This window comes from Solea senegalensis, linkage group LG1 (assembly GCF_019176455.1).
Source record: "Solea senegalensis isolate Sse05_10M linkage group LG1, IFAPA_SoseM_1, whole genome shotgun sequence".
NCBI classification, from domain to species: domain Eukaryota; kingdom Metazoa; phylum Chordata; class Actinopteri; order Pleuronectiformes; family Soleidae; genus Solea; species Solea senegalensis.
The window spans coordinates 30,865,991-30,893,231 of NC_058021.1; the positions used below are offsets into that span (position 1 = coordinate 30,865,991).

Genomic DNA, 27,241 nt, shown 5'->3' on the forward strand with positions numbered 1-27,241 from the left:
TTTATTTACACATGATGCTATATTTACACGTATACAGCTGTTGGATGGCTGTAATGGAAGGTAAAAAGCCAGTTGTTTGTTGTTGTTAATTAAATATATATACTGTATGTATTCTACTCACACATAGTCCAATTAAAAAGGCATAACTGTCATGAGAAGAAATCTTCAGTGTCTTTTAAGGGGGCATGAGCAATTTTCTGCCTCATAAAAAGCAAATGGGTGCAAGAGTGATGAAAGTGAGTAGGTAGCGACATGCACTGATGCTCTGACGAGGCCAAATGACGCCAGAGCAATAAGCTTTAAACAGGCACCACAAACAGTTCAGTTTCTGGCTGCGCTAGAATCCTGTGGAATCCTAAATATATATATATATATATATATATATATATACATATATATACTGCTACAGTATATGCTGAGGTACATACAGAATATGCTTTCCTGACCTGAGGATCTTTCGACAAGAACAAGACAAAACAAAAAAACATGGGGGGCCTTCATTAAACCAACTATGTCATATGCATATTAAAAGTCAGATTTTAGTCAGACGAAGACAATAATTCTGAATGTCATGTAAACACGTTAGTCTGACTACAATCAAGCTCATCTCAGTCAGACTAACATACCCGGATAATGCGAGTCATAGTCTGATTACTCCTGCATGTATACTGTACTGGAGTCGGACTTGGCGTTCTGCGCATGCAAATAAATTCCCTCAAGTAACAGGAAACGCCGTATAAACTGCAGTACTGTTGCAGGAAAAGAACAGACGACGTGATGGCGCAAGGCAAAAGCTACGGAGAAGATCCACGGACATACAGAATCACAGCATGATCCATCTCGCCATTCGCTCTTTGATCTTCTGTGACATAAAGGTCAACAGGAAACTGATTCCATTGAATCGACTTTTTGATTTTTAACATCACGTGATGCAGTGTTAAGCTGCACAAAAACCTTTTACATAAAACATTAAAAGGCTTTAATTAACCTCTTAAATCAACGTCCCCATTGTGTGAAAATCTAAAGTGAACATTGAGAAACTATTTAGCAGCATTTGCCTCGACCTGAGAGGTTTTTTTCTAAACCCGCCAGAGAGTGATTTATATTACAACACACAATGGAGTACACAACGACGTCACTGTAAAGAGTTTATTATTCACCCTCTGTTCTTCATCGCGGACGTGCCGCCTCAAACAAACTTTCACAGCCAAGTTTAACAAAGGAAGGAAATCACACTCGATGCTGTGCGTCTGACTCACACTGATCACAGACAACCTGTGTAGGCTTTGTATGGACAAACAGATCCATGGCATGCAACCATAAATATGGAATAATTAATATTATCCATGTATTGAATGTGGTTCAGTGTGTGTGTATAATCTACAGGTTTTCCCTAAGAGTGTCTGCAGTCTCATTTTCTCACTGTGTCAGTTGTTTCCTGATAAGCATTTCACCCGTGTTGAAGCTCTTTGCAGGGGGAAATCAGGTTTGAAGTGGCCCACCTCTACTCTCCATCTCCCACTGAGTCATGTTCAGTATACCTTTGCACCTCAATCTTAATTTAAGAGTGTACAATCAGGCTTTTCAGTGCCACAACTTGATTGACTTGTTGGGAGGGTGGGGGGGATTTGCAGTGTCAAGGAGCAAGGGCAGTGAGGTGAGTGTGCCGTCTCTGGTGGTTAAATGAGTTATTATTGACAAGTGTCAGATGTGATTAGGACAGTGCAGTTTTTTTGTTGTTGCGTTATTTCTCTCTATTCTTCTTTCAGTCATACTTTAATCAGTTAAAGTCGAGTTAGTCTTAGCCGGACTAATATACCCGGACAATGCAATTCATAGTCCGATTACTCCTGCATGTATACGCTTAGTCGGACTGGAGTCGTAGAGAAAATGCGGATAGTTTGGACAAAACAGCAACCACAAGAGCTAATTTCAGTGCTTGTTTTACTGTGACGTAAATGTCTACATGGTAGCAAGCATCAACACTAATGCAAATATACTTGTGGGAATTATCATCAAAATCTGTCAATAAAACCTCCTAAATGTTACATATGGTGCAGGGCCATCGCTGCTCGTCGGGATTTCCGTGTAACGTCTAACAGACTAGTCTCTCTAGTCTCACCAAAGCAGACTCACCGAGTGAGCACTTAAATCATCTTAAAATGTTTATTTAGAGTTTAAACCTCCAGCGGGTGTTCGCTGTAAAGAAAGTGTTGATGTGTTACAGGCAGCATATCTGGTCATAGACAAAGTTTATAATTAAAGAGCTGGGAAGCTGCTCGGGTGTAAATCCTGATGCTCACTGCAGCAGCAGCAGCAGCAGCAGCAGCATCCACTTCTCTGAAGGAGATTCTGCCCCGAGGCAAGTCAAGACTGCTGGAGCGCCGCACACAGCTAAAACTAGACATTCCAAAGTGATAAATTATCAAAATGGCAGCCTGCTGTGCAGAAGACTCTGGATTTGCTTTGTATTCTAGTCGTAGATGTTGATTAGCTTAATTCCAGCAGGTTCTTTCAGTGATGGACATTTTATTGCCTGCAAAAACAGTCTGAACATTTTATTAGAAGGACCTTCTGTCATAGAACAACTGTCACATAGCCAACATTGCACAAAGAGCTAGTTTAAAGTGCCAAGGCTCAAATATCAGACAGTATTCTCATGGTACTTGAATGGTGGTATTAGTGTGTTTATTAACTATTCAGTGTTGTGGTGTAAGGGAAAATAAAGTACATTTGCTTATAGAAACGCTATTCAGCTTTCATGAAGTGGGCCAGTGAATGTTTCATGAGTGAAACCACAGCTCAGATTGCCTGCATCGTTTCTGGCCCCTTAGCTTTGTCTTAAGTCTCAGAATACAGCAGTATTCAGCAATACCATCAGTGCTTACTGTGCTGCATTTGAAGTGGTAAAAACTCAAGTTTTGTCTGTATTAACAACATGTTGCAGATGATAATGTTGTTTCTGTACCCAAAGCATGTTGTAGATACTGAAAGGCTTTAGGAGGAGTGGGTGTGGAGCTGTATATTACAGTATCATCAGCGTAGAAATGAAAGTGTGGTACTATTTAATATCCCTCTTGCACCCAAAGTCCTCCATCCCTATTCTACGTTGACCACTCATTTCTGCCAACTTGTTGAAAGAATATCTGGTAAAAGTCATATTACCAAGTTTTTCTAAAACAATAACAAAAGTTGAAATCTAAGAAATGACACAAACTCAAAATAAGATGAGTTTATGACATATTTCAAACTTACATCATCAGCAGCCAGAGGAGCCACAGAAGCCTCAGCAACAGGTTGCTCCTCCCAAAGTACAGGACCAACAGGCTGGGGGACTCGTTTGTCCCCCGGGCCATCAAACTGTACAACTCCTCACTGGGGGGGAGGAGGAGAGCAAACAAAACAAACAGTATGAACTAAACAAACAACTGTCCATAATCACAACTCACAGAAATGTGCAATAACCACAACAATAACCAAAACAAAAACTCAGTATACCATGTGCAATAAAACCATAAAGACATGCGCAAAAAACCCTGGGCAATATGGGGTAACTGTAGGTGTGTGTGTACCTGTGTGTGTATGTATATGTATGTATGTGTACATATATATATATATATGTATGTATATATATGTGTGTATTGTGTGTGTGTGTATGTATGTATACATACATATATACATAGCATAGGTCATCTTTATTTTTATCTTATTTTATTCTATATTTTATGGTGTTTGGTACCTGGGGTGTTTTTTTTTCTAGTCTCCTGTAAAGTGTGACTCTAATTTTAAGTGCTGTGTGTGGATGTTGGAGCTGTTAATTTCCCCGAGGGAACCTCCCAAAGGGATTAATAAAGTCGTCTGTCTGTCTACTGTCAAAATGTTTACTTTACATCTCAAAAACAACAAGATACTATCTAAATAAGTTGCTAACATGACATACAGTACTGTCACTAACTTACTATGTCAACATATTTTCTTCTCAAAATGCTGACTTGTTGGTTGGAAAATAATACTAGTCACATTGAAATAGCAAGTCAACATTTTGACAAGGGGGGGGGGAGTCTACAGTTGATTCTATTTAAAGCATTAAAATATGGTTGACATTTTCATAAAACCAAAATTTTACTTGAATAAATTAGCAGGAAATGCAGGACCTTAACTTTTTTTTTTACACAGCATTCTAAACTGAAAACTTCACTTCACATTTTGGTCAAATATTCTTCATACCAACCACAAACTGTGTACAGTTGCATGCAGGAATCTGATGTGAGAAGTAATATTCTGCTGCGAACAATGACATTTTGTGCTTTTTATGGTGTAATTAACACAACAAAAACACTTCCAGTTTACATGTTGACCACATCTGAATTCTGCGACTGTTCGCTAAACGGCCAAATAAGAAACAAAAGTAACACAAATTCGGAATATTTTATTAACAATCACACGAAACAGAGCTTACTACAAAATAAGATTTTTTGATTTTTTTTATTATGTACAGTCATTTTTTTCTATTTACACCTAATTTAAGAATGAGTTGACTTATATAAGAAAAACTCATGTGGCTGAAAATCTAACCAATAACATCAGTCTGAACTTTCTGCTAATATCCTGGTGAAGTAGAGAACAGCAGGTTGAGCACTGGTGTTCTGGAGGCTGTAGGCCTGTCCTGTGAGAACACAACACACAGAGTCAGCAAACGAACAAAGAAAACATTAACTCTAAAGCTAAATCTCACCCAAAAAATTTGTTCCATTACTGACCCAACTCGCACAGTGGCCTCCCAAATATTATATCAGTGTGTGAATGCCAGACACAGAGGGCAGAGGCTAAAAAAACAGATGCAAGAGAGTAGAGTGTAGAGTGAACTGATCTAATCTGGAATGCATTGGAATCAAACTGTGTGCCCGGTAATGAGAATGCAGCTTGTGTATCAGAATCTCATTTAACCACACTAAAAACCTTTATTTTCAAGATGAAACGCCACCTAAAGGGTCAAAAACAGCTATATGCTCTATGGTGACACGTGTAGCTGTAAGTGTACTACAGCAAACATTGTGGATACTGCAGCATTTGACTCAAGGACACGATGCACACTGATGGAGTAACTGAAGCAACACAAACTACAACAAGCTCGCTACTCACTGCATCACTAACAGTAGCCAGCAGTCAGCCACTGATGTTTACCTGAGGAGCACACATAGATTATAGCATCCCTTAGATTTTTGCAGAAAGTCTAAAGGCCACTGTAGGAGGCTGTGGAAAGTCTAATGTGGAAAGTAATTATTATTTTAATGCCCGAGTAATCATACATACAGCCCCTTTAAACACGTGTTCATATTTACGTGGTCAAACATTCACCAAATGTCTGTGACGATGATAATATTTTCTTACCACACTGCACCATGAAGGAGTCTCCCGCGTTGACGGCGGACTTTCTGCCATCAACGATTACGCTCACAGAGCTCGTTAATAAGTTGAAGACCTAATTTACATAACACAGAAGGCAAATTAATTACTACAGGAGAATAAAGGCATTAAAAAAAAAAGATAAGGGAGGGAGATGAACAGAACATAATCCCGAGTGTAGGATAGAATTTTTTCTTTTTCTTTTTTTGTACTGACTGTTGTGGCACTGTGATCCACCCAGAGAGGCTTCTTCATGTGAGAGCCCAGCAAGATCTTTCCGTTACAGATGGAGTCACAGTTCAGGTCTGCCAGGATACCCATTGCTCTGCCTTGATAGAAGTACCAGTCAAAGTGGTCTGCAGTGATATCGCCATCTATAAATCATACAATACAGTTGCAATTATTCAATAACTACCCATGTTTTGTACCTCAAGAATCACAAAAGTATTACATTCAGAATATAAGACAATACTTGATATAGAGGTAGACCTATGAATCACAAAAGCAAAGTTGATTAATTTAGCTTTAACATTACTTTTGTTGGAAAAAAAAAATTATATAATTTAGACTTGAAACAATTACTCGATTCTTAATCAATTACTAAATAAACCATCAACTATTTTGATAATTGATGAATCGGTTTGAAGCTTTTTTTCATGATTAAAACAAGATTTCTGATGGTTTTCGCTTCTTAAATGTTTGTTTCATTGCTCCAGTTTTCAATCGTTTTCACATTTAAGAACATCATCATTTCAAGGTTTGACAAAACACTGATCAACAAGTTTTCTGACATTATGGACCAAACGATTACTCGATTAATTGTGAAAATAATCGACAGATTAATTGATTTTGAAAAGAATCTTTAGTTGCAGCTCTAATATAATTGCACTGCAGTTTGGACATAAAATGTAGATTGGCCACAGAAAAACCCAGGTCAGTCGACCTCTAACACATCACTAGGCATTATATATATGTTGATGCAATAAGACATTGGTGTAATGACAATTACTTTAATACTATAAATAATTAGTTATCCTGACCCTTCACTTTTTAATACTTCATGTATATTGTTCAGTTACTGGTGGTAAAACATGAGTCATGTGCTTTTTTTGGATTCACAGATCACCTCTGAAAGATGTCTCATTATGAAACTGAACTGTTGAGATCTAACACAGTGTAAATTAAAGTATTAATGAGGTAAAACTAGCTGTGGAGTGAATGTGAGATTCACTAAGAAGGATGATGTTGTTTTTCTGTCTGCGAGCAGCATAACTTTTCTGGGGATGTAGGTTACGCCTAACGGACAAAAAAACAGCTCCTGAAGTTTTTAATTTTAACTAATGTTAACCTTGCACGACACTGTGAGAGACTGAGGTTTGCTCTCTCTGAATGCCTTAAGTATTCACTAAGCACGTTTCTCTAATCAACACAACCCGATAGTTCAAATACCATGTGAAGAAAGTTTTTAAAGTTGCTTCTTTCATGTGTATCCAGTGCAATTGCAATATGAATTATTTAAAAGTGGCTTTTTTTCCCCCCCTCGTTGTCTTCTTAAAATAAATCCGGCATTAAATGTTCTTACTGTCGACAGAGGAAGACCAGAGGCTTTTAAACCACTCTGTCAGGTTGGTCTTATCCATCGGCTGTAAGATGAGCGGTTTGAGAGGAGGAGCGCATAGATCCGAGAGTCGGAGCTCAGGAGGGACACTGGGAGGCAGCGCAACTGGAACAATGCAAATATAAAAGGACAAGTGAACAATGTATCAGTCAAAAAGTGTCAGCAACTTTAAACAACTATGCAATTGTCAGGTCGTTAGCAAGGAACCACCAAGTGAAGCTTTTTTGAAATCGGTGGTTACAGATGCATATCCAGATGTCAGAGGCTCCACTGCTGTATTTTTAATTCATAACAACAACAACAACTGAAATTGGTTGGCTTAAATATTTCAGAGCCTACATTTCAATTGTCAAAATTGTCAAATTGACATATTTGCCTCTACCGAGTGACTGTTGGTGAGTTATGATGTTAGGTTTTGTCAAGGCAAGAAAATGTCATTGTGGTTACACATGACAAACACACACACACCATACACATTTATGAGGCAGCAATGTACTGTAAAAAGCCCAGTGTACACATGTGACGTGTTCAAAGCAACACACAAGAAAAAAACAGCACAGAGCAACAGATAGAAACCTATTACCTATTTCACCTAAAAATGAATACTTATACATAGTTATAAACAATATGAGAACAATAATCTACTTATGTCTACTTCAGGAGGATTTATTATGAAAGAAAGACTGTTGTCCACTTAAAAAAGACCTTGAAAGAATGCTACTTAAATATCATGTGTGTGGGGGGCTAAATTAAAAACAAAAAAGAGAAGTACTCACTATGTAAATTTATATACGTAGGTTAAATCTAAAATGGAAGAAATGAAAGAAAAATAAATAAACTGAGATTAAAAACGTACATGTGTCGTCACTCTGCTCCAACATGACCATGGAGGACGGTCCACTCCTGAGGTCTCTTAACCTGCCAAAAAAATGTTAACACATAAAAATACAACATCGACAGATACACAGAAGGTAGGGGTCAGAGAACTTTTCCTTACGTGTTCTCTGGCTGTAGCCCGCTGCTCTGTGGGGCATCATGGCTGTTGGGGTTGTGCTGCATGCTCCTGATATCACCATCATCCATGCTGACTAAATCTTTATCGGTGTGAGTGAAAGTCCCATTGTGAGTTACTGGGGCTTCAGTGGCAGGACCGGCAGTGACACTACCACCCGCGCCCACAGCTGGGGTGTCTGACCTGGATGTGAAAATGTCTTTAAACATGGCCAGAGAACGCTTGACGGTCTTTGGAGCAGACAATGACTTCGGTTTCAGTGGAGACACGTGAGATCTGTCCGTTGGTTTTGACAGGACTGCCATGTTGCCATTTTGGGGAATTCCAAGTCCTGGGGACCTGCTTGGTTTAGCCTGTTTTTTTCTTTCCTTATGAGATTTGGGCTTCTTCTTGTTCTGAAGCTGCTGAGGTTGTGAGGATGTACTCTCCACGTCCTCAAACGAACCATTAACCATCCACCAGTTACCAGGAGATTTTCTCCTCCGCTTCTCTGAACCTGCTGCACTGGCTCTGGGAGTGACAGGGGCCAGTCTGTGGGACCGAGTCTCGGGAGAGAAAGGTTGGCCTTGATACCCTGAAAGAAAATAAATTAAAAATCAAAAAACATATCACCTTGATGTAAATTATAACCCTTTGGATGTTTACATATCTCTCAAAGGGACACACGTAAAGGTACAGTGTGTTTCTGTATTTGTATAATTGCTTTAACAAATCATTTGGTTTCTGTTGACTGAGAATAAGGTTTTCCTTTACTTTAAGCAAGGGCCTTGCTGTGTTTCTCTAGCACCCTGACAGAATGTGTTTTGGATTTAGAAGATTTTGAAGCTGCACCCCTGTAAACCTCGATGCATACAGGAGGAGGAGGAAACAGCAAAGACAGTGGGAAAGTTGAAGAGTGGAGAGAGTTGTGAAAAATAGTTCACATCCTTTCTGGTATGCAAAGGCCAGCGTAGTTTTCTTCTCACTTTGGGAAGGGAGGGATGGGCAAAGGATTCCTCCATTAGATGTCCCTCATTCTTACACACTGAACCTGAGGTAAAGAAGCCCAATTCTTCCTTACCTGAGTCTGTCTTTTTAAACACCGAAGGACTCGACTGCACAAGATCCGGGTCCTTATCGAGGACCTGCTGCTGCTCTTCAGTCTGCTCTGCCTCACTTGTGTTTAATACTTCATCGGTTGATGTTTTCTCATTTTGTGTGCCTTCTCTTACAGGTCTGTTTTTGATCTTTTTGGGGCTTTTTTGTTTTGCTTTAATTGTCTCTTGACTGGATGACAGTGTAGGCTGTTTCAGTGTTCTTTTTTTTGTATTGTCCTTCTTCGCCTTTGCGGGTGAAGGTCCTGGTGAACTGGGCTCTTTGTTGTGCTGTTTGGACTTCTTCAGTGTAGGTTGGTCGTCCTTAACCTCCGTTTCCTCTGTGCTTTGAGGACAGCTCAACCACCACTGTCCAACTGGTTTTCTTTTCCGTTTGCAGAGAATCTGACCTTCTTCAGAGAAACTGCCTTCAGACATGATCTGCTGTTTTTTCTGTTTGACCTTTCCTCCTGCTGAATCCTTTGCCTCTGTATCTGTACTTATGATGTGATCGTCTGTGGAACAAAAAAAACATGCATCATGTTCAAACTCAGGTGCGATTTTGACTTAAGCGATATGAGCTGAAGGGATCTGAATAAGAATAAATAAGCAATATTCACACTTTCATTAAATTAGCATGTTGTCACACTGTCAAAAAGCTGTTGAGAATAGGTTAGATGTTTTCCTATTTCTGCACTGTGTTTGGTTTTTCTACAACAAAGATTAAACTTTTACATCTATAGGAGTTCATTACCTGCAAGAGAATCCAAGTCAACATCTGCATGTTTTGGATTGTGCCGAGTCTGGCTTGGTTCCTTCACAACCTCATCATTTTCTAACTCCTTTATGCCTCCAGATCCCTGCTTCACTTTCCTGGACCCCTTTAATGACTCAGACCTGCTTGTCTTGGCATTTTCTTTAGAAGACTTTAATCTCTTTGGCTCAGATGTCTTCTGAACTTTCTTTTCCGCTCTTTGCTCTGGGTTTTCGTCAGCGGTTTCTTGTCGGGCTGTGTCTGTAGCTTCCTCCTCTGCCTTGTCACTCTCTTTCGATGGAATCTTCTTGAGTTTTTTCTTTTTGTTTGGTTTCTCTTGTTCTTGTTCAATCAAGTCGCCTGCAGGTACATATTCAGGACTGGTGAACTCATCCTTTTCATTTCCAGGCCCAGTCCCTTCATTCTTCTTAGTTCTTTCTTTCTTGCTCTTTGTTTTCTGTATAACAGGCCCCTCCTCTTTATGTACACTCTTTCGTGGGCTGTTATTTGTCCCCATTTCTGTTGAAACGTCTTTATCTGTGCTGGAACTGCTGCCATGCTTCTGTCTCCTACTGGTGTTTTTTTTTGGGATGGTAAACAAAAGAGGAACATCATCCTCCAAAATCAGAAAGTTATCCTCTGGTTCAGCAGGAAGGGGAGGGGTTTTTACTGGCGTTGGCAGTTTCCTAAAATAAAAAAAACATTTATTTTCTACATAATACAATGGTTATTATATCCACAAATTACACATGAGTTAATTGTGCTTGTGTTAATCTCATCTTACCTTGCAGGTCTGGGCTGTCCAGCATCTCTAAGTTTCTGTAGGAAAGCAGGTATGTCTTTTCCTGCCCCGGTGGACGCGTCTACCTGCAACTGGCCACAGAGACCTGTTGACGGTTTGTCCAGAGAAACATGTTCAGACTCCTTTCTCACTGCTGGAATGGGTTTGCTACGGTTTTCTTGCCTGATACAACAAAAATGAGAAAAAGGAATCACTTACAACATTTTTCATATTGCCAGACTCACAAACCAATGATTACAGTTAAAAAGTCACTACTTACATTGATGTTTTTCCTTTGCCCTTTGAGGTTTGAGGTTTCTCCTGCGTTTTTTCTGTGCTACAGACAAAAATAAATGTACACATGTACATTCGTACAACACCAGATACAGACGTAGTGTTTGCGGCAAACTATTATGTAAAAAAATTAAAAAGCACTTACAGTGGCCCATCCACCTTGTTTTTGTGACAGGATACTGTGGGTTTTCTTAGAGAAAACTTGCATGGCGGAGAGTTCAGCACAGAGTCACTAGCAGAGGTAAATTTGCAGCAGACTAAGTGAACAAATTACTGTCAAGAATTAATAGAAGAAATTATAGATTTTTAATAACTCATTTACATACCCACTCAATGGGTATTTCTGGGCAGTCAATGACTCTGTTGTTGCCTCTTTCTTTCCTTCATCTTCACAGTCGAAGAGTATTGGGGATGCAAGTGTTCTTCCAATGATTTCCTCTTCCACATGTTCCGCAACCATATTTTCAATAGGGCTGGATGTCTTTACTGGCCCAGGCATTTGAAAATCTCAAATAAAGACAAAAAAAACACCTTCACAATGACAATATTTAATAAATGTATTCCGTGTATATTTCAAAATATAAGTTTAAATATCTTACCAGTGCCTAGTTTCGGACTGATTAACCTTTTTGCAGGAAGCAGGACATTTCCTTCAGGTCCCTTAAGAGTTAAGAAAAATAAGTATTGAGATAAATGTGTCAAACTGTGTCATACTTAAAATAAAAAAGGCACAACCCCATGATAGGATGTACTGTAGATATTTTTTTCAACAAGCACAGTGAAGCAATGGAAGACCTCTGTCTAACGAAGCTGTCCAACAATACTAGACATTATGCATGAACATTTTTAAGAGTACATGGCAGACAGTAGGAATAAAATCTCTCTATGAAAGAATACCTAGTTATTTTCAGCCCTTTCTATAGTTAGTGTTGTAGTCAAGACCACGTAAACCGAGACCAAGTCGAGACCAAGACCACAGCGTATCAAGACCAAGACAAGACCAAGACTTTGAGGGGTCGAGACCGAGACAAGACCAAGACCGTTAGCGTCGTTTTGCAGAATTTACATGTTGCGCTGTGTTTTCTTTTGTAGGTATTTATGCACAAAAAGTCTTTTTGGTTCAGGTAACCAAATTTTATTATAGATGAGTTGGCTGACATCTTCTCACAGCCTCTTCTCCTGTCACTCACATGCACTTTTGTGGGGCGCATGTGAAAGGGGACGGGAGGGGTGACAGCCGTTAACGGTGACAAAAATTTCAAATGATAAATGAGTCAAATTATTGGTTGTACCTGAAGCAATACGATTTGCACAAAATCACAATAATAATGATATTAACAAGTTAATCCAAAAATGCACAGGCAATTTATTGATATCCCCACAGTTGTGATCTTGAAATAATATCAAGAGTCCGAGACAAGACCGAGTAAAAATGCAGACCCATCTCGAGTACTACAATACTATCTATAGTAGTAAACAGTAAAGGCCAATATTTCACATATGTTGACTATGTGGTAAAACAGAACACCATTTCGACTGTGCGCAACATGACAATCTGTAATTGATGCAAATTAAAAATGTGCCACTTGGCTAAAAATCACCTTTTGACATTGTGCAGATTTTACAAAGTCCCGTGGAGACAGGGAAGCCTCTCCACCACTGTGTTGTGTATCAGTGTCAGAACTCTTTTGCTGAGGAGATGAGGAAACCTGGCTGTCACAGTGTGAGGATGAATCTAAAAAGTACAGTTAAGTACAGGTTTAATAAAATACGAGAGTAACAGCAAAAATAAAAAATTAATTCACAAAATACACAACTCACCCATGTCATCAAACATCCTATCAACATCTCCCAATGTCATTACATCTGCCCATGGTTTAGGCCGACTAAAAATAAAAAGGTTAATGTTAAAATAGAAGTAAGAATATTAAATAATAAAAAACATGCATCGCTCACTAGCCAAACTGAAACAGTGTGTGAATAGTGCAACAATTTTAACACAAAAAATCACATGTTCAGATGTACCTTTCTTTATTTATGGTGTACCAGAGCTTCCTCCTTGGTCTCTTCTGAAAAGACAACAAGTGTAGAGAAAGAAACGTACATTAAACATACTTAAACACGTTTAAGGTATATGAAGTATATCCAAAATGCAAAGAAAAATATGGACATAGCAGTTGAAGATGAAATTACTAATTTATTATTACTTCTTTGCTCCATACAACAAAGACATCAAAGAAATATTAATCAATAGATTAATCTGTCGATTATTTTCTCAATTAATCGAGGACTCGTTTGGTCTATAAAATGTCACAAAATGTTGAAAACTGAAAATGATGATGTTCTCAAATTTCTTGTTTTGTCCAACTTTCTTGTGCTAGTACGACAAATCGTTTTGATCATACAGCGATACAACTTCACTATAATTGACTTAGATCAATAAATTAAAAACTGAATGTTATATCAAATGTATCAGCAAAATACCACCACATTAACTATGAAGCATCCAAATCACCGACTACGACCTCCTAACTAAGGAAGGCTGGAGTGAAAGCAACACACATCTTTTAACAAGAGAACGTTCCTTTTACAGTATTACACTATGTTGGCTAATTTTTGCTCAAATGTGAGTGTAGTAGCTGATGGATCAGCCCCCTTTCTCGGTTTTGGGCCAAATAACAGTGCGTTTGTTTAACTCTTCCTCTTCTGAAACACAACGAAACTTACTTACCAATATAACGTTTTTCGTCTCCATTGTTTTTTCTTACCAGCTGCCTCTTTTTAACGGCAACGTAAAGCCACTGTTTCCGACACCGCGAGACAAGCTAACTGCGAGTTAGCTACCATTCCGTTTTCAGAGACAAATTGTGTTTGTAAAAACAAAAAACTTACGTTAGTAATAAACATACATTTGTGCAAAACGCTGGTTGAACTTTCATGGAAGCTAAAGTTAGCCTTAGCAAAAACAATGGCGGTGTTTATGCTTTGAAATTAGCCCGCGGACTTCAATGAAGGAAGTCTTAGCTTTTGTGGCTTGCTGTCCCGGGAGAAGCCTGTCAGGTAGCTCTATCGCGAGCGAACTGTTTGAGGATATAACATTTAACTAAAATTGAAAATATATAAAAAAAAAATAGGAAGAAAAACGTAGTTGTCTGGAATGTGGGGATCTATTTGAGCATACCTCAAACTGGTTTGCTATATATTTTATGCCTGACAGACATCAGTCTGGGCCAAAACACATATTATATTTTCTTCTTCTACGCTTTATTTTCCAACAAACTGTACTCAAATCGAGGGCCTTGCGTTGCTGCCACCTGTTGGGTTATCAGCGAAGAGCATGGCCAACGCAATCCTACACAGGCGCTCTGTGGACATTTTGAGATACTGCATTTTCATATAATCAAACAAAAAGAGGATATGGGCTCAAGAGTAACATAGACATGAAAATAGAAGCTCTGGTTAAGTGTGCTCAAGCTCAATGGCCGGGTAAATAAAAGTCTTTTCAAGTCATTTTATTTATACTACTTAACAGATGAACCGATATATATGTATTTGTATTTGTATATATATATATGTGTGTGTGTATATCTATGTGTATATATATATATATATATATATATACGTGTGCATGTGTGTGTGCCCCTTGATTATTATTTTACTGCATTACTATATTGTAACATTTAAATAAAGTATGATAACTAATCTTTATTGGCTTTATTGTATGATACTTTTGTGTAAAGTATATACTTCTATATTCTGACTTTTATTCAGATTGTTCTTGTCAGTAGGCTATGATGCATGAAAAATAAATTAGTTTTAGTGTCTGAAGTGGTAGAGCTCTGCTGTGAGGTTCCCTCCGATGACCGCAAAGGGTAAGCCGGGAAAGGGGCGTCCGGTGGTAGCCAGGCATAACAACTTTGTCAGACGACGCATAGCAACGACATTTTCAAACGACACATAGTAGTAACGACACATCAAGACAACACGTAGTAACGACACATAGTAATGACGTAAAGACACTGTCAAACAACATGTTCCAACGACATTGCCAAACTACACATCAAGACAACACACCATAACACACCTCATAATGACACTGTCATCCTAACACATATGCTTACCTTAACCTAACCACAACTCAAATCTTAGCCCTTAACTTAAAGACCAGGTTTTGGTCTCGAAAAGAGGACTACAGTCCTGACAAGGTCAGTGTTTTTGTTGCCAGAAAATGGTCATAAATACACTGCACTGTTCTGCCTGTAAAATAAAATTCTCTTGATGTTGTACAAGACAGGCACAAGAATAAAACACCGCTCTTTCACGATGTTCAGTTAATCATTGACCATTAATGGAAAGGACAAGCTCTTGTTTGGTCCCACCTGTTGGACTATAAATTATAAAATCCTGTTACCAAACATGACGTCTGGGACAAAGTCTTGCGACTGTTAGGGTTACATGTTTGGAATTATATCAGTTATCAAACACAATCATCGTGGCAGATAGGACTATGCTGAAAACACAGTAGTTGCTGGTTATTTAACAAACTTTATTTTATATTTTTTAATTTTTTAAAGTGCAAAATAAAACGTCCCCTTCTCTCTCTCTCTCTCTCTCTCTTGTCATTATGACAAAAGTCTTATTTGTGCGTTGTTTATATTTAAAAAAAAAAAAATTTCTGGTGTAAAAATGCACTCTGCTAGACTTATTCTGCAAAACAATACAACAATTGCACAGAATAGTGAAAACGACATGCAAGCAGTGTGCACGGAAACTCTTCATCGCGGCCTCAGCAGTCTGGTTGTGTGGTTTCTTGTCGTAATAATGAACATTTGTATTGTCTTGAATACAAGTTGAACTGTACACACAGTATATCGCTCTTTCTCTAGCAGGTGCAATGTTTTTACTATGGGGATCCTTTAGGGGACCGTAGGAAAAAGTGTGTAAAATCTCAAAACCTTGTGTTTCCGTGTAGACAACGAACAGGCTGCTGCGAATGCGCTGCCATTCAGTGTGTGTGTGTGTCTGACTCTCCGCCCGCAGTAAATATAGTTAGATTTCCTTCTCGTAAAGTAAAGTAAAATTTTCGCTACATTTTCACACGGAAATGACGCAAACCGTAAACTTAAACAAACAGACATAATTTTCCCTTTCTGTCCTTTGGCTCGACCTTGACAGCTCTGCCTTGTGACTGGTTAACTGAACGGCCTCTTTGTGACCTTCACATGACTGATAATTAGTTGGCTCGGAGAAGTCAAAGGTCAAAAGTAAAGTTCATCCCCGAGGTCTATCTCAAGGGTACTTCAGGTGTCGGACGTCGCGCTCACTTGTGCTAGAACTGTATCGTGGAGAAGTGCTAAAAGACAAACTGAAGACAGTCCGTCTGGAGCAATTACTGGTGAGTGAATGGGTGAACTGCTGATAAAGTACACTAAGGGATGTGATATCATCACAGCATTTGAGAAAGAATGATGCTATTCATGGCTCTGGTGTGTCTTTGAGACATATGTTTAGAACATGCCAGAACCTGTTTTTACCCCACAGTTCAGCCACTGATTTCTAACATATACAACTATTTTATATATACATGTATAAATACTGTATAAACATGGCTACATGAGTAAGTTGAGAATGTGAGAAAACATTGACAGTTTTCTTTTTACGACATGTACTGCACTGAGATAGAAATGTATACAAGATAAGAGACACACGTGACGCCGTCGTGTTAGTTACACAAGTGGTTATTGTATAAAAACGTGCTTCCCCCCAGGCTCTGCACAGTTACTCTTGCACCTCACACTGGGAGTAGGAGGAGCACAGAAAGGTATGTTTTTGTTTGACTTATTGACTCAACACTCAAAAGCTAGAACTTGGAATATCTTTCTGTACGGACTCGGAATGCGCTAAGGTGATTATCATCGATTATTTATAATTATATTACAATTATCAGCATGCTTGAACAACAGTAACAAGAGTATTTACCAGGGGCAAAATTCACAAAGGGTCATAATAAGTATTGTGCTTCCCATAGAAACCCAACAAAAGATGCCATTTTAACCCTTAGAGCTCACACAGAACAGATCCATGCCACAACTGCACTCTTGGAAAATTGCCTCTTTATATTTTAAAAAATAAATACCCATCATATGTGAACCCAAAAGGCTTATGTATGAAATAAATAAACAAAGACAAGCACATTTCCGTGACAATTTGAGTTTGCTTTAGTTACCTTCTGTAAACACACAATTGCGTGTCAGTCAGTTTTAACTCCAGTTAATGTTTTTTCACTTTTAGTTTTCATTCATTTCAATGAACGATATAATAACCTTGATCTGAATTATAGACGCTCTGTGATTTCAAATTCTTTGGGTTGATTTTAAAGCTTTTACCCAAAGTTGCTGAAACATTTTGGAGAAGATGACTAAAAGTGGGAAAAAAATAATAATAATCTGAAGCGTTTAAAGTGAATCAGGTACGGCACACCCACCATGTTCCTGTCCTCTCTCTTTATAATCAGGCAGTAAAAGTAATGTACAAGAAGCTCGTCCACTGGCATCACTGTCATACTCAAAAAATAACAATCTGGCTTAGTTTTCACAGCTTTCCAAAGTTCTGTTTTCTTGAAATTGGTAAGTGTGTCAATAATCTTGTGCCAGATTTATCCATAGACGAGACAGTAAGAGAAGGTTAAATGTTGTCATAAATCAGAGCTGTGGACATTTTTTATTTAGCTTAAACTATTTGTTATCGTATGGTGTGATTGTTGCATTGTCATGTAATTGCAGTGTTTTCTATCATGTATTTTACATACAAAACTATGGGGACTGGAGTTGCAAATTTGGTTCCATGCTCTGTCATTGTGCAATCAAACAAATAAAACACTTCATTTTGGTGATGGGCACGAGGTTTGACTTTTACATCACGTGTCATTTATCGCAGTACCACAATGGGAGAACACAATTTACCACGTCTTGCTGCGATACTGCTTTCTCTCGTGTGCTACGCAATAAGTTTGGTGTTCAACGGGCTGTCGGCGGTCGGCATAGGTAAGTCTACTTTTAATGTATATATATATAAGTATATATATACATGGTGTCATTTTGATGACTCTAAAATGCCGCCCATGATTTACATTTAATTTAATTTCTCCGTTCAGATCCTTATACGTCCACGACAGGCAACGTGTCTGCTGTGTTTGACACGCAGATCACACCTTCAGGATGGACCTTCAGCATCTGGAGTGTCATCTACATCTGGCTCACGGCCATGATTATCTACATCCTCTCAGGTCTTTGCCGAAAGTAAGGGGCCAACATTTTACACTTTAAATGCTACGTCGGTATCTGAGAATTTAAACTGTACAAAACATGCCTGTTAAAAACCAACACGGCCTCTGCTTCTTTAAGGGACACAAACAAGGAGACTGAAACTGAAAATGAAACAGTTCTCGCCGTCTTGGATGTTCAACATCATTACCTTTTTTATCTCACAGGAATGGTTATGGCTACGTTTACTGCAGCCCTGCAGTGTTGCCTTACGGATTCTACATATGCTGGTGCCTTAATCTGGGTTGCAACATCGGCTGGCTGCTCGTTTGGGACAGAGGGTGAGAATTTCCTTTGGATAAATCTGGAATGTATTGCAGATTTATTTTACTTTTTTACTTCAGAACTCATTTGTCTTCTTGCTGTTTTGTGTCCCTGTACTATAGCATAATGATCGCCGCGCTGGTGTTTCTCGTGCTGGTCATCTGCACAAACTACTCCATGATATGCTTCGTCTGCCACGGGCTGCACATTTACGGACCCTGGCTGAAGAAGTACCACAAAGTCGACCTGTGGCTCATCCGTGTGTTGGTGAGTGAGGTTTTTTAAGGGGTTTTTAATGGGTTTTAAGAGAGAGGGAGTCTGTTCCAGAGTCTGGGGCCATGTCACCTCCAGACATTAAGTCTGGTTTTAGAGATACAGAGGGGGCATATACCATTGAGGGCTTTAAAAACAATGAATAGAAGTTTAAAATCAATACAAAAACAGACTGTGAGCCAGTGGAGCGAAGCGAAGACTAACTATAATTATAATAACAACCCTGGTGTTGACTCAGTGATTGTCTTTGACTGTATATAATGCTATTTCCGCAGGTTCAAAACGGCGTGATGATCTACACGACGTGGACGACCCTCGCGACTCTCATCAACCTGACCATCGTGCTGACATACGAAGTAAAGATGTCGCCAACGGAGGCCGCCACCGTAGCATACTCCATTTTGACCGCCGTGTTGCTCGTGTGGTCAGTGGCGGGTCTCTTCTCTTGGACGACACACAGAATCTCTGCAGGGTGCCTGAGCGAGACTCTGACTCTGGTGTGTGTGTTTTTGTTGGCCGATATTTCACAGGTTCCTTTTGGAAAACCTGGTCCTTGACAAACACGTGCGGTACATCCTCATCGTCTACCCTGTTGTGATCTGGGCTCTGTCTGGAAACCTGGACAAAAACTACAACGCAGAATCACCCGGCATCAACGGCATCTTCATTGGTAAATGTACTTTTCATGTCTCGTCAATGAGAAACTTTCATTATTTTATATATTGTTTTTTATAGCTGACTGTATTGTTGCCTCTCAGTTGTGCTGCTGGCGGTCGCCTGCGCGCTCTTTGTCGTGAGGATTGTGTTGGTCATTTGGAGACACTTCAAACAGCCGCTCTATGCACACGCCAGCATGGAGGCCCTGGAACCTATGGACATTGCCGAGAAGCAAAAGAAGATATTTTGCTAAATAACCATTGATTTAATGCACTGATGTGTTGTGTCATATATTGTTGTTGTTAATAGTTCATAATGCCAAATATTTTGGTAAACTCAAGCATTTTGAATAAAATTCTCCTTACCTAACTTTTAAAATCCAGTCAGTATTGTTGTGAACTTTGGTCGAATGCTCCCTGAACCTTTTATGGCTCTTTTCTAACACCCTGACTCACACGTCTCGATAAGGAGACTTCATAACACCATGGGGTCAACCATCCAAAGCAATAGACAAGCAACATTTAGGTTTGCTGCTCCCTCTGCGTTAGTCTCATTGAACATTTTTAAGGGGAAATTGGATGACCTGGAGGCAGAAACATCTGGCTGTAGATGTTTTGCCTGAGGCTTTTATTATTGTAGCTGACCTTGAAATGTTTGCAGTTTTGGATGCTAAGTGATTTTAATGTTTGTGTCCACCATGTGTTTATGCATATATGTATGACTATGCTGCTGACTGTCTTTGCCAGGACACTCTAGTAAAAGAGATTTTTCATCTCAATGAGTCTTTTCCTGGTTAAATAAAGGTTTAATAAAATAAAAACTAAAAAAAGGTTTAGAAATGAACATATTCGAGGGAACAGCTCAGGTTGAACGGCTTCAAAGTAAGAGAGGCGAGGGTTGAGATGGTTTGGTCACGTGCAGAGGAAAAGAGGAAGACCACAGAGAAGGATCATGGAGGATACAAGGACATAACAGGGTGAGATGGAAGTTGACTCCAGGGTTCCCACACCAATACATGGTTGACATCAAATTCAAGGACTTTTCGAGGATATTCCAGGACCAAGTCCCTGAAATTCAAGGACCGTGTGTGCTGTACAGTTTAAGATGGGAGGACAACTTGAAAGAGCACACTTTAATTTTATTTTATATATTGATTTGCAGCACTCTCTGCAAGGCCAAGCGATTGTCCTTGGGGATGTTGGGCAAACCACTGTTTTCTAATTTGGAATTTGGCATTTCCCATACATCACTTCATTTGCTCTCTCTTGCTTAACGTCACTTGCTCATTATTCTGTGTGGAATCTCAAATCGGTGGCATAAGGGGCAGTGTAAGAACAGTAGGTGGCGTTGTAACAAACAAGGGAGACATTTACCTAGATATCAACTTTCAACTCACTTTCAGGCCCCTTGATTTAATTATTTTTTCAAATTCACAAACTCTCAAGGATTTCAAGGACCCGTGGGAACCCTGTGACGCTCCACTGTGGGGCGGTTCTTTATAATTCGGTTCCGTGATTGGCTGTTTTATGTGCACGTTCCGTGATGGGCGGTCTTATGTGCAGGTTCCGCGATTGGCTGTATTTACCAGCGTGGAGTTTCAAGTAAAGTTTACTTACGCTTCTCCCACTGTTATATTACGGTGTAGTACTTGTTAAGCATCGTCTCGTAAACATCACGTAAGTTATTGCCTTTTGTTTTGTTTTGAATTGTCTTTTAAAGACGCATTGGTCAACATGTGTGGCTGTGGCAGCGTCTGTGTGACTACACTGAGCAGGAGGGGGGAGGGGAGGGGTTACAGACACTCGCATGCAGCGCACACGAACAGGGAGAGAGACAAGAGGATTTTACCATTTGACCGAAGATGAGTGAGAGTTGGCAGAGAGTACACTTTGTAAAATAAAAATGTCATCTCGAACAGGCTCCACAAACAACCTGCACAGGCATATGCGAACTAATCATCCAAGAAAATAATCATGTTTTTTCACAAAACATGATTATGTTTTGTCTTTTTTTATTTAAAATGTATTTATGTATATGTTAAGTTATGTTAAGTTTATTAATAAAGCCATATTAATACTCTGTTATATTTTTTGTATAGTTTTTTTACATTAGTTATTCATTTTACACATAATTTGGTATTAAATTAATTTAAGTAACAAAAAAATCTGAGGAGCCAGTGAATTCCCATCACTAACTTTTGCGCGTGCCTCACATGGATGTATTATAAGAACTGGATAGAGCACCACCCCCTCTGCCTTGTTATTTACATTAAAGTTGACATTATACTGTCTGTACACTGATATGTGTTGTCATGCACGTCCAGCGACACCCCAACAGCTGTGGTCCCCTCTTCCTCTCTCTCCTCCTCCTCCGAGCAGCCACTGGAAGGGCTCGGGCCAGGACTGATGGCTCTTCAGAAACCTGCCTCCGGCAAAGAGGTGTGTGTGTGTGTATATATGTGGGTTAATGTGTGCCTGTCTGCTGCACAATCACACTCACTAACTGTGTCTCTGCTGTGTGCTGTGTGTGTTTCAGCTGCTTCCCCTCAGCTGGAGGCAGACGCTGCCTGAAGAGCAGCAGGAGTGGGTGGGCCGGGCGCTGTTCCAGATGGAACCCAGCAGCGGGAAGGTTGTCCTTACCTCACCGCTCAAACTGTGGTGGCACCCACCTGGCGCCCAGCCCCTCTACACACAGCCCCCCGCCAATGCCCACGACTTTTTCCAGCGGCCATTCTTTCTGTGGATGCCCTATCAGATGTGGGCATACCATCTTAAGTGCCCTGCCGATGGGCAGAAACTGATGGCCGCTGGATTATACGAGACAGTCCGGAGGGTCTTGGACATGAGTGGGTGGTATTTTATGGCCACAGAGTGCCTTCAGTGCTCCGCCTGTAATAAAAAGATTGTCGGCTGGTCGCAGGACATCGTAGATCAGCTGGACGTCGCACACCGTGAGCAATTCCCAGCTGTTCTCACATACAAGTATGTCACTTTAAGGCATGCAACATTTCCTCAACAATGCATTTTTGTTGTTGTTGTTGTAGTAGTAGTTGTCTGTACACTCTCTGTTTCCACCCCAGCTTGTCCTGTGACAAGGCGGTGATTAGGCAGTTAAATGAGCGCACCCTGGGCAACAGTGTGGCCCGCCTTAGTGCCTCCCTGGTGGAGCAGCACTCCAGGGAGTGGATGGCGCGGTCGATCCAGTATCTCTCCGTGCTCCGCAAGCTGAGGGCACCTGGAGCGCCACCAAAGGAGGTGTCGATCCCAAAGCTCATGAAGGTGCCCGAACTCACCTGGTTCAGCAGGGTCTACATCCTGGATGCCATGACCAGGCTGGACGACACCAAGGCCAGGGTGACGTCCATTTTTGGCGAGATTCTTAAGATGGCCTCCACCAAGAAGGTGAGATTTCTCTCTCTCCACTGTGCCGTTACCCTGTATGATGTCGGTGTGCCTTGTGCCTAAATGTGTGTTTGTGCTGTGTCTTGCAGATTACGAAAAAGCTTGCGGGTGCTGCTGCCGGCTCGGCCGCCTGCATGACCAACGTTGGCAACGAGTACGGGCAGGTACTAGTGTCCGTCCTCACGGCAGCCGAGGGGGACGGACTGGCCAACATGGCGGCCGGCCTGATGCGGCGGTACCGCGCAGCCGGGAAGGCCCCTCCCAAGGTGATGTACGTGGCCCAGGACTGCTGTGCCACCGTGGGTACATCATCAGTACACCACATGTTCCATGAGTGGCACGAGCTGGTGGTCAGGCTTGACGTGTGGCACCTCATGCAACGCTTCGCGAGGGGTGTCACCACAGACAGCCACCAGCTCTACGGCCTCTTCATGGCGAGGCTGTCCTTCGCCATTTTCGAGTGGGACACCGGAGACATCGCCCGCCTGAGAGCGGCCAAGCAGTCCATGGAGGGGAGGGACGTCCACATAAAGCTGTCCGCCAAGGAGCTCGCTGGGCATTGTCGACGCCATACGAAGGGTGCGGCGGAGACAGAGCGGCTCCTCCGGGAGGTGCTGGACGCCTTCTGGCACATGACGGACGCCATGGGCGTCCCATTGATCGACCGCGCCCGCATGGAGGAGATCTGGAGCACACAGCGCCGCCACCTCGACTGCATCCAGGACCCGGAGGGGGTGGAGTTGTACACCCAGACAGGTGAGCTCACCAAGGGCGGTGTTAGGCTCCCCGTCTACCGGTGCGCACGTGGCTCCACTTCAATTGAGTACTTCCACCAGCGCCAGTACCACTTTATTCCGGGTAAATCTTTTTACAACACATTAACATCTTGTTTGTTTGTTTTTTGTATTGCATCTCACTAACTCTTCGCTCCATTTTAATTTTTTTCTAGGTACATCTGCGAGTGACGTACACTTCCAGGTGTACCTGCTGGAGGGCCTGGTGCGGTGGAATGAAGACCATGGACGAGAGGCAGTCGAGGGAGGTCAACGAGCGGCGCTGCGGTGCTACAGTGCCCAGCTGCGGCACACGTTCAACCAGCTGGCGCAGGAGGTCAAGGGGGTCGAGCTGGTTGATGACTACACCCAGCCCAGGGAGTACACAGGTACAGAGAGATCAGCGACAGAGCGTTTGCTGCTGTTGTCTTATGGCATCTGCTCATGTGTGTTTGTGTGTGTGTGCCTCTCGCTCTCTGCAGGGGAACTCTTGGGGGTGGAGTATTTGTACTCCCAGTCGGGCGCTGTGCTGGAGCAGTACCCCAACACTCCGGATGGGACCGATGAGGCAGAGGATGAGGACTACAGCTTTGAGGAAGAGGAGCCAGAGGAGATCCGTCTCCTGGTCCATCACAACACTCTCCTCCAGGAGCCCCACAGTGTCCCTGTGCCTGAGGCCTCATCATCCCAGTTAGGACCCCATCCAACCCCCGAGGACAACAGGATGGAGGTGCAGCAGGCTGAGGAGGATGAAGTGAGTGGACAGTTGCCTGTTAACATTTCATATTCGCCTTGGTGTTTGCTTGCAGCTTCGCATCATGTGCCTTTTCTGTGTGCTGTGCTTTTTTTCAGGACGTCATTGGGCCAGACGGTCACCCTGGTTACCATCACTTGGTGGCCCTGGCCCACAGCCTCGTGGAGCTGCGTCATCGCCCCTTTGTTACCGCTCATCAGTCCAGAGAGGTTGTCGCTCTCTGGGAGAAGCTGACTGAGAGGGACAAGGCGTTGGTGACCTTCCCCCGCCGCCACCAGGACAGGCTGGTCCAAGGCCGCTTTAAGACCAGCAACCGGTAAGCGGTCTCCTCATTAACAATTTTTTTTTATATATATAGTCAGTAACTAACACGTTCCCCTCTCTCTCTCTCCCTCTCTGCAGTGTCGCCGTGGGTCAGGGGGCAGGAGCGGCACAGTCTCCCAAAGCCAGCAGGCTTGTTGAAGCCATCATGCTGGAGCTGTACCGCGTTCACATCCACGACGTCAAGACATTCGCTGGGGTCCGCATCAACCGCTGGGCTGGCGTCATGAGGGACTACAAACAGATCCAGGAAAACGTCGTCAACTCTCCTGTCCTCATGGCGTGCACCCGGATCCAGCTCTACAATGTTCATCAGCGGGCTCTGTCGATGTGGTAAGTCAATATGCTTTGGTTCGCAGCACTGATGTGTGTGTTTGTTGTCATGATAAAACATGCATTATTTTTTGTCTGTTTTTTTATTTCTTGTAAGGTACAATCAGAGGAGCAAGGTGATGATGAGTGACATAATCGCCGTCACAGTTCCGGGGCCCAGCACTCCCCTGACAGCAGCGGAGCCCCTGCCTGCCCCACGGACTCCTCTGCAGGGCCCCCAACAGCCAGACCAGAGCCTTGAGCACCACCTGCCCACGGATGCCTCTGGTCTCGCTGTTACAATCAGAGGGCCGCTGGCCCCGGAACTGTTTGACCTCATCATCATCCAGCAAAGTGCCACGACCTCCTCAGCTTCCACAACAGCCACTGCTCCAACCGTTGCTCCAGCCATCACTCCAGCAACCATCGCTGGAGCCATGCCCCGCTCTACTGCCTGGAGGCACCGGGTCCAGGCAGAGCAGGAGCGTCGTGCCCGGCAGAAAGGACGCATCCTCAAGCCCTTCAAAAAGGTCTCCCAGTTTATGTGCAGGCGCTGTGGCCAGCCAAAGACAAAGGAGTATGGCCACAGCCGCTACAAACGGGGGACCTTTTGTGCCCAGGCTGACAGGGGGACCGTGGAGCAGTGGCTGTTGGAAATGAAACGCAGAGAGCGTGAGGGGGCCACGGCCGCCGCCACCACCACCACCACCACATACCGCACCATTTTCCCAGCACCCTAGTACTCTTTTGTGCTGTGCACCCCCACAACTTTTATGTAAATATTTTTTATTTTAATAAATCCATTGTTTTGCAACGGATCCTTTCTTTGTGCTCATTTATATCTTATGCCTTTATGTCACTACTTCAGTGGTGAGGCTACTTCAGTAAGTCAGTTGAAACATAACTTTATACTGCTGCTGTGTAGCGTAATCCCCCTCACACTACAAACAGGGCCTCTTTTGTCTATCATGATGGCCCATCAAACTAAGACAATAGGTCAGGGCAGCCACATGCCAGACTGTCTCCCAGAGGCGTGAAGGTGTGTATCCACCCCCTTCACCTGCAAAGTTCAAAAAGAGTTGGAAAATGACACGGAAGACCAAGAACCTTGAACCAGAGAGAGAGAACTGTCCCGAGCCTGAGGGTGTGTATTTAATCAAGGTGTATTTAATCTGTGTGTACCAGTGCGTGCATCTGTTTCATTTTACATAGACTAAAAGAGTTCTATATTGCCTGTGTTCAGTGTCCGACAGCCTCAGCGCTTACGCCGCCACTGCTGTTGCTGCCCTCAAAGCCTACGCCGCCACTGCTTCTTCTCCTCCTCCTCCAGCAAAAAGAAGAGGAAGCTACTGACATGCAAAACCTGTGGAAAGGAGAGACCGCTAAGGACGCACTCTCTACTGCCAGCTTGGGGAGGCGCCCTGGAGCTAAGACACTGGTAGAGTGGTGGCAGGAGCAGAGGGCGGCCGTTAAGGTGAATTTACCATCCATCAAAGGGGCGGCACACAGGGTCACACTCTGCAAATGGAGGAGAAGGATGCAGCAGGACAAGAGGGTGACAGACCTGTAAAAGCTGAGCATCAGTGTTGAGGAAATAGAGTCTCTGTTGATCATTGTTGATCATTGCCAAAACCAGCATGTAAAGCTCTCAGTATCATCATTCAAGTTTGATTGTTTTCTCATAATTTTTGCAGGAGTCAGATTCATTTTAAATGCTAAATGTAATGCCCTTGTAGTATAGACACACATTGTAGCATTATGAACAAGGACGTTACATTTGGGGGAGGTGGGATTGGAATTTACGACATTGGAGCTTTCTAATCCAGTTAACTAGGGGGAGGTGGGGTTCGAACTTGCGACATTGGATCTTTCTGGCACTGGCACAGCCTGCCCTAAATGCACTGAATGCTCCTTGTCTTATTTACATGTCCCGCCCTGGCAACAAACTCGCAATGTAACATTGGACGGTTCTTTATAATTCGGTCGCGTGATTGGCCGTATTTGCCAGTGTGGATTTATTATGGTAAAGTTTGTCGTAGAACATCGTCTAGTTAACAGCACAGAAGTGCATTTTTGTCTTCATAACAGCAAATACAACAGCATATACAGTTGCAACAGCTTAATGTTCTGCAAGGTTAGAACCTAGTGAGGAGTTGTAATTAGATATCTTGCAATCCATTGAAAGAAGTACTACTCGCTGTTCCAGTTCCAGTCCAGACACCACAA

The 27,241-nt window shown here is 42.1% G+C and overlaps 3 protein-coding genes across 5 annotated transcripts; 2 read left to right on the forward strand and 1 right to left on the reverse strand.

The window, feature by feature from the left end:
• Window positions 1–4,409: 4,409 nt before the first annotated feature.
• si:ch211-161h7.4 lies at window positions 4,410–14,057 on the reverse strand. The gene is made up of 17 exons (XM_044041169.1): window positions 13,670–14,057; window positions 12,964–13,007; window positions 12,760–12,824; window positions 12,540–12,673; window positions 11,538–11,598; window positions 11,265–11,445; window positions 11,084–11,170; window positions 10,925–10,981; window positions 10,648–10,827; window positions 9,864–10,549; window positions 9,097–9,624; window positions 8,022–8,610; window positions 7,881–7,942; window positions 6,989–7,129; window positions 5,623–5,780; window positions 5,392–5,482; window positions 4,410–4,666 (listed from the first exon to the last, which is right to left on the reverse strand). The coding sequence occupies exons 1-17, from the start codon at window positions 13,691–13,693 to the stop codon at window positions 4,584–4,586; spliced, it is 3,171 nt and encodes a 1,056-aa protein (XP_043897104.1). The 5' UTR covers window positions 13,694–14,057; the 3' UTR covers window positions 4,410–4,583.
• Window positions 14,058–16,223: 2,166 nt separating this feature from the next.
• On the forward strand, window positions 16,224–19,823 carry si:ch211-161h7.5. Of its 3 annotated transcripts, XM_044037097.1 has the most exons (9): window positions 16,224–16,333; window positions 16,706–16,759; window positions 17,875–17,981; window positions 18,092–18,236; window positions 18,428–18,541; window positions 18,647–18,791; window positions 19,073–19,221; window positions 19,328–19,467; window positions 19,556–19,823. In XM_044037097.1, exons 3-9 carry the CDS (start codon window positions 17,882–17,884, stop codon window positions 19,705–19,707), a joined length of 945 nt encoding a protein of 314 aa, XP_043893032.1. In that variant the 5' UTR covers window positions 16,224–16,333; window positions 16,706–16,759; window positions 17,875–17,881; the 3' UTR covers window positions 19,708–19,823. The 3 variants fall into 3 exon arrangements, with proteins under 3 accessions (XP_043893032.1, XP_043893049.1, XP_043893041.1); XM_044037114.1 differs by lacking the exon at window positions 16,706–16,759; XM_044037106.1 differs by lacking the exons at window positions 16,224–16,333; window positions 16,706–16,759 and adding an exon at window positions 16,776–16,843.
• Window positions 19,824–21,022: 1,199 nt separating this feature from the next.
• LOC122766004 lies at window positions 21,023–25,819 on the forward strand. The gene is made up of 10 exons (XM_044020573.1): window positions 21,023–21,130; window positions 21,778–21,892; window positions 21,990–22,435; window positions 22,534–22,855; window positions 22,945–23,713; window positions 23,805–24,017; window positions 24,111–24,382; window positions 24,481–24,698; window positions 24,785–25,036; window positions 25,134–25,819. Exons 2-10 carry the CDS (start codon window positions 21,860–21,862, stop codon window positions 25,753–25,755), a joined length of 3,147 nt encoding a protein of 1,048 aa, XP_043876508.1. The 5' UTR covers window positions 21,023–21,130; window positions 21,778–21,859; the 3' UTR covers window positions 25,756–25,819.
• Window positions 25,820–27,241: the final 1,422 nt, after the last annotated feature.

Bases quoted from the DNA above. Each gene is read 5' to 3' on its own strand.
- si:ch211-161h7.4 (XM_044041169.1), bottom strand. From the start codon at position 13,693: ATGGAGACGAAAAACGTTATATTG. The intron at 12,825-12,963 runs GTACATCTGAAC...TTTTATTTTTAG, and splicing joins TACACCATAAATAAAGAAAG to TCGGCCTAAACCATGGGCAG. The intron at 12,674-12,759 runs GTGAGTTGTGTA...TGTACTTTTTAG, and splicing joins TAGGATGTTTGATGACATGG to ATTCATCCTCACACTGTGAC.
- si:ch211-161h7.5 (XM_044037097.1), top strand. From the start codon at position 17,882: ATGGGAGAACACAATTTACCACGTCTTGCTGCGATACTGCTTTCTCTC. The intron at 18,792-19,072 runs GTGAGTGAGGTT...CTATTTCCGCAG, and splicing joins TGTGGCTCATCCGTGTGTTG to GTTCAAAACGGCGTGATGAT. The intron at 19,468-19,555 runs GTAAATGTACTT...GTTGCCTCTCAG, and splicing joins CATCAACGGCATCTTCATTG to TTGTGCTGCTGGCGGTCGCC.
- LOC122766004 (XM_044020573.1), top strand. From the start codon at position 21,860: ATGGCTCTTCAGAAACCTGCCTCCGGCAAAGAG. The intron at 22,436-22,533 runs GTATGTCACTTT...TTTCCACCCCAG, and splicing joins CCAGCTGTTCTCACATACAA to CTTGTCCTGTGACAAGGCGG. The intron at 24,383-24,480 runs GTGAGTGGACAG...GCTTTTTTTCAG, and splicing joins AGCAGGCTGAGGAGGATGAA to GACGTCATTGGGCCAGACGG.